This window comes from Oryzias melastigma, unplaced genomic scaffold, assembly GCF_002922805.2.
Source record: "Oryzias melastigma strain HK-1 unplaced genomic scaffold, ASM292280v2 sc00240, whole genome shotgun sequence".
Lineage (NCBI taxonomy): Eukaryota > Metazoa > Chordata > Actinopteri > Beloniformes > Adrianichthyidae > Oryzias > Oryzias melastigma.
This window is the reverse complement of record NW_023416887.1, coordinates 461243-467528: the sequence shown is the minus strand read 5'-3', so window position 1 is coordinate 467528 and position 6286 is coordinate 461243. Positions and strand designations below refer to the sequence as shown.

General features: G+C 37.4%; 1 protein-coding gene across 2 annotated transcripts in view; it reads right to left on the bottom strand.

Annotated features, from left to right (window-relative positions):
• The window catches only part of LOC112141398 (polyunsaturated fatty acid lipoxygenase ALOX8), a 20112-nt gene extending 14524 nt beyond the window's left edge, over positions 1-5588 (bottom strand). Inside the window, exons 1-6 of one of the 2 annotated variants that reach the window (XM_024264527.2) lie at positions 5092-5588; positions 4830-4996; positions 4401-4596; positions 4215-4296; positions 904-1026; positions 699-799 (exon numbers count right to left, since the gene is read on the bottom strand). In XM_024264527.2, coding sequence (XP_024120295.1) covers positions 699-799; positions 904-1026; positions 4215-4296; positions 4401-4596; positions 4830-4976 — 649 coding nt within the window. In that variant the 5' untranslated portion in view covers positions 4977-4996; positions 5092-5588. Of the gene's footprint in view, positions 1-698; positions 800-903; positions 1027-4214; positions 4297-4400; positions 4597-4829 lie in introns of both variants that reach the window. The other variant, XM_036210780.1, reaches the window with a different exon arrangement.
• Positions 5589-6286: the final 698 nt, after the last annotated feature.

The window sequence follows — 6286 nt, the reverse complement described above, 5'->3', positions numbered from 1 at the left end:
CCTGAAGTGTTCATCTACTGGTGTTGTCTGCTTTTTTTTTTTTTTAACAGTCTTTGACCACAAAATTAACCCATTAGCCATCACCATTCTGTATGTGCAAAATGTTTGGGATAAATGTGTGAGCTACACAGAATGTTCAACAATATTAAATAAAAACTGGATTTATATTTTTGTGAGTGACACAAAGGCCTGCTTTAGGTTGATGTCATGAAATGGGCAGCATCCTAAAGGAGCAAAAGACGGAGCCTCAGAGATCAAGCTGTTTTACTTCCAGGGTATTAAAAGAGTTCACAAAAATAACTCATATTTAAAAAATAGTTTGTTTTTGGGTGTTCCAAAGATAATATATGATCAGATAAGTGGATATAGTGTCTTCTAAAAAACTAAAGAAAAGCATGGTATGGCCCCCTCAAACAACATGTAGTATTTTTATTTTTAACTGAAAGTTTTACAGAAAACCACACTGGACCAGGTTGCCTTGTGCTGGTGCTCAAAAGAAACAGCTCTGGCTATAAAATACAAGAACAAAAAGCTTTGTTTGGGACATGGTTGCTGAAAAAAATTAACTAAAATAACTTTCTCTGACATATGCTCTCTACATTTTAGAAAAATAACATTTGAGTATTGTTTGACATATGTAAACAACATAAAACTAGAATTTTCAATGTGAACATCAGACTGCAGCAAAGATAAAATACCTGATGCTGGAGTCACATGTCGTTTGTACAGATGCTCAAAGTCGTCAAAACTTTTCCATTTTGTTTCACTGGTTACAAATGCAAGAAGTTCCTGCAATACTCTACAAAAACAAAAAAACAAACAAAAAAAAATGACAATTTGTTAACCTGGAATGACTGAGACAAAGAGAAAAAGGGTCAGACACAAAGAGAACAGGAACTTTACGCTTTGGCATCAGTGGAAAAAGTCATCAGGGCACTACTCAAGGTGGAGCGGTCGTCTTGAGGCAGTGATAAAATGGAGTCTGCCTTCACACATCTTGGCATTCTATCCTTATAGACATCCCAACTGAGGAAAACAAGAACAGGACTGATCAGTTATGTTTAATTGGAGAAGCATAAGACAACCCCCTGGAAAAAAAAAGAAACATTTCTTATTCAATGAAATATGAGCGAGAAATACAAACTAAAAATGTGGAAGAACAAAAACATAGAAACAGACCAGGCTGGAGTGTGAACTTAGACTTTGAACACAAACAGTCTAAACAGCCTAGGTCAGGGGTCGGTAACCTTTAACAGTAAAAGAGCCATTTGGACCAAAACCTAGAAGGAGCTGCATAGTCTTACTCGAGTCGTTAAGAAATTTGGATTTGCATTCATGACCTTCTTTTTTTTATATATAATAGGAATCATATATATCATTTTTTTTTGCAAAAACAAAAATATGAAAAGAAACTAGCATCTCTCAAAATGTGATTTGACAGAAGCTCACATAACTTATATTCAAGTCATTTGAGCTAGCTACCAATGTTGTGCAGCATAAGATAAAATGTGCTTTTAACTCATAAAAGATCAAACTTTTTACCAAAATTTTGCTTTGCATATAAAATCAGTTCATTCTGGAGGTAGAGTAGAGAAAACAAGACGTCTTCAGGTCAACAGGGATATAAAGACCTACATAGGTTATCATCTATTGGAACCTCGGTCATCAATTTAAAAATGTAACTACAGTAATCTAAATTATATAAACGCAAATGAAGTAATCCTTAATTTAAAAAAAAATGCTTTTTTATTTCTTTTTTTCCCCTCTCTTTGTCCTCAGAAGTCTTTCACTGCTGGGTTTTGTTATTTTAGTTTGTGGTTGGACCTTGGTGGTCTAACCCCACCCTTACACCGCCAGCGTCACGGCTCAGTTGCATGCGGCGCAGTCTTTTCGTAACATTAAAAGTGCGAGAGAAACTTCCACTGCAGGCGTTTACATCCTGCGTCTGTGAACTGTCCTCTGTGTCGCTGCGAATCCTTTTCGTTTGGTTCAAATTTTGATGGACGCCACAGCCGATCGTCATCACTTACTGTGAAGTTGGGGCTATTCACGACTTAAACTGGAAACCACGCGAGCGAATGTAAAGTGCATCCGGTATATTTTCAAAATAAAACAAACTTTCTACTGAACTCGTCGGTTTCAGCGTGTCGTAAACATTACGTAATTTACGTGTTACTCAAAGTGTGTTGCAGCACAGCGTTGTCAGTCATAACCACGGACAACGAGAAGCTGATCATAGAGATCCAGAACTGCTCTGTCTGGGCTGAGCTTTCACAGGCTGTGGCTGGAGCAGCAGCCGGTGTAAGCCATCGGCTGTAGCTAGTCCACTCCCGCGACGCAACGAAGCCTTGACGCTGGCGGTGTAAGCCCAGGGTTAGTTTGCAGGCTTTGTTGATTTGTTTTCTTTAGGTAGTTTTGGTTAGGCAGCCATTAGCAGGGAGCTTCTTACTAGGGATGTCCCGATCAGGTTTCTTTGGGCCCGATCCGATTCCGAGTCATTTAATTTTGTGTATCTGCCGATACTGAGTCCCGATCCAATACTTACTACGATACATACTAAGACATTTAAAACATGGATAAACTGAAGCAACAGATTTGTGTTGTCCCTTATTTATATTTCATTAACCTTCTTTTATCATTAAAAACTTAATAGAACGCTGAAGTAGCTTTAATAAACAATTAAAAATACAGCAAATATAAACTAGGAACAAAATAGTATTTTCTTGTTATATAAGTGATAATTAGTCATGTGAGAAAGTTTAGTGACTTTAGCTTTAATACATTTAGAACTATTGAACATTTTTGACCAAATGTGATTCCTGTCCTCATTTAAAATTCTTAAAAATAAATTATGACTTTGTTTTAGCGTAAAATTTGATGAGTGTTCATAAATAGCTGATATCATCATTAGTTTTAATGTATTAGTTTTATTTATTTATTTATTTTTAAGATTATGTGCTTCTTTTTTAAGTTCTTAAGACATCACATTTTGGTTTTATTACCACAGTAGTTAATTTTCTTAACTGTTATTTCTCTGTCAGATAAATCAAACAGGCATATCAAAGGACAGCTCGGGTCCTAAGGAGTTAAATCACGGCGCTAGCATGTAGCAGTTAGCAGCTGCTGTATAGCTGTCTGCCTGAAGCACAAAGAGCTTCACATTAAAAAGAAACAAAAACTTTTTCTGTTGGAATACCTTTAGAGGTTGTTGTTTGAGTTATGATAAACCAATAGAGACACTTGCTGTCAGTTTAATGTGTTTTTAAAAGAGTTGTTGGTCCCGGAAGTTAGCTTTCTAGCTAGCTTTGTTTACATTAGCATTCTGCTTGAGCTGCTGCCGTTTTCTGGTGATGACATTTTGTGATCTGTTCATGACATACAGACTTCTAGTGGAGTATTTATCCGTAATGATAAGATGAAATATAAAGCTCTGATCATAATGAGAATAAATGAAATGTCCGATCTGATTGGACAAAGGAGTCCGATTCCGATCGAGTCCTGAAACACGTGATCGGGCCCGATTTCCGATCACATGATCGGATCGGGACATCCCTACTTCTGACTCTGACGGTTGACATGGCTGAGTCAGCAGTGTCCTTGACTTAATTTATGTTTGGCCAAGGAGCCTCAATGGAGAGATAAAAGAGACACATGTGGAACTGGAGCCTCAGGTTGCAGACCCCTGATCTAGGTGAACACTTTGGCATGTATTGGCTTAAATCAGGGGTTTGCAACCTGAGGCTCTGGAGCCACATGCGGCTCTTCTATTCCTCCACTTAGGCTCTTTGGCTTTGAAGAAAAATTCAAACTTAACTAATGGACATCCCTAATAAATACAGAAAATTTCATGTTTCTTCCATTTTTTAAATCTGCTGCAATTTAAGGATCTGATTAAGCACAGGATGTCAAAGTTATATTTGATAAATAAACTGCTTAATGACCTCAAAACATAAATTGTATTTCTCTAACTTTGAGTTGAAAATTTGTGACTCTCCCAAAGATTTTTGTCTTTTAGCGTTAAAGGTTGCAGACACTCGACTTAAAGGAAGCATAAGCCATGATAAAAGCGTAATGCATGAATTTCTATGTTCAAGAAAAAAGTCTCAATTTTGTATTTTATTTAAACCAAAATGTATATTTTCTGGTGTAGATTAAGGCAAATGAACTACTCTGAAACTGTACAAATGTATTTGCATTGATCAAGAGTTTCTCACCAGTAAACTCTTTGCTCCTCCTGGATTTCTTTCTTCCGGAGTTCACCTAATGTGTCATTTGACTCATCCTTGTCCAACACAGCTAAAGAGAATACAACTACTACATAAATGTCTTGTTATTTAATGGGAGTTTTTTTATTCTTCAAATAATTCTGTCATGATGAAAAGTAAATGAAACATACAAACCTTTTCCTTCTCTAAACGTGTCCACATTGTCACTAGCAATCCAGTGGTAGACGGGAAACTTGTGGACCTTTCCAGTGGGAGATTCCACTTCCACCATTCCAGGGAGCCACTGAGTAAGGCTGAGCTTACTTTTTTCCAGCTTTACTGAAGTGAGCTCTCCAATGTCTTTAGAGCAGCTCACAGTGAATGTTGAGTTCTATAGTCAGGAGAAAAAGCTTCAGAACTGCAGAACAGGACAAGCTCAGAGCTGCATTTAGAGTTATCCATCTACAACAAACTGCATGAAGTAACACGTGTGACAACAAATCAACATGTGGGAGCAGCATCAATATTCAGAAATAACCTTTATGGCTGTGATCCTCTTTTATCTGTAGATAAGCTATAGTGAAGCAGCAGCTGATAACAAACATGGTACTTTAAAAGACTCACATTTCCTTTGCTGAATGTGTGAAACCATTGTTGGAGAATCATGCATTCACTCTCCCCTTCTGTGCCGAACAGAGTGATGTAGACCGAATGTAACAAGAAGGAGGGTTGTGCATCTTCAGTCCAAATAGTCACTTTGTAGTCAACCATTTTGTCTCAAAATGTAAAATCTTTCAAAAAAAAAAAAATCAACAATACTAATGAATGATCAGTATTTTTACTTTTAACAGGAAAATCTAGGCGACCCGAAAATATTGTTTCTTACCTCTGTGAGTTCAGTATAAAAACTCTGGTGAGGATCTGCTTTGCAGGTATAAAACATGCCAGCAGGTTTGGTCTTTTATACACAACCTTTAAGAGGATGGGTGGGTGTGTTACTTGAAAATTTCGTCTGTAATGAGGAAACGTCAGACAAGTTTGACCAAATTATGTAATGTATGACACAGATCCGGAACTGGTGGGAAAGACAAAAAAAGAAGAGATGTTAATAAGATAAAAATGATGAAAAAAAAAAAAAAAAACGCTTGACAAGGAAGCAGAGGGATCCTTGTCTCTCGGATGCTGTCTGTCCATGAAATGTCATCTGTGATGAGGAAACAGACAAGTTTGACCAAATTTTGTCTTTGAGATTCCACAGAAAGATAAAGTTTTTGACAGGAGTCATCAATTACAATGAATGTTCCTCGTAGAGCATGTTTCAGTTTGAAAGAAATGTCTTTGAAAGAGGAGCATTGAAGTGACAGTCATTGGAGAAAAATCTGTGCGTGGGTGACGGGATGAGTTGGTTGTGGAAAAAAATCTCTTTCCGGTGGAAATATAGGAATAAAACCAAAGTGTGTTCACATATATATATCTATATCTATATATATCTATATATATATATATATAGATATATATATAAATAATACCTAATAATATTTTACATTCTCTGTAATTCAGGTGTATCTTAGAGTGTTTCATATCTGGACATTTGCAGATGCAGATTGGGAGAGAGCTATGTGAGGGTAGGATGGAACCAGTTGAATGGAAGTCAGCAAAGGCAGCAGATCTGATGGGTTTTGGGGACCCTGAGCCAAACCACCATCCAAATCTGGCCACCCTGCGGAAAGCCAAACAACAGAGTCAAGATCTTGAATTAGGAGACAAAGATCCCATTCTGTCTTTGCAACTATCAAAATACAGTGTACCTCACAGTAGTAGCATCCGGGATATTGGGCTGGACAAGTTTTTCTGTCATTACTGGAGTCAAACTCAGCTACATGGGTACAAGGCATTGCTACATTAACAGTGTGTTTTGATGCAACAGGCTGAGGCCAAATGGCATATCTTCTGATATCAAGGTGTTCTGACAGCAAACAACTGCTCCAGTCTCCCAGTGGTCCAGATGCTATCAGAGAGGCATTATGTTCATGCCATTGCAAACTGGTTGATAGAATGGATTTGTTCTGGTGCAACTGTTC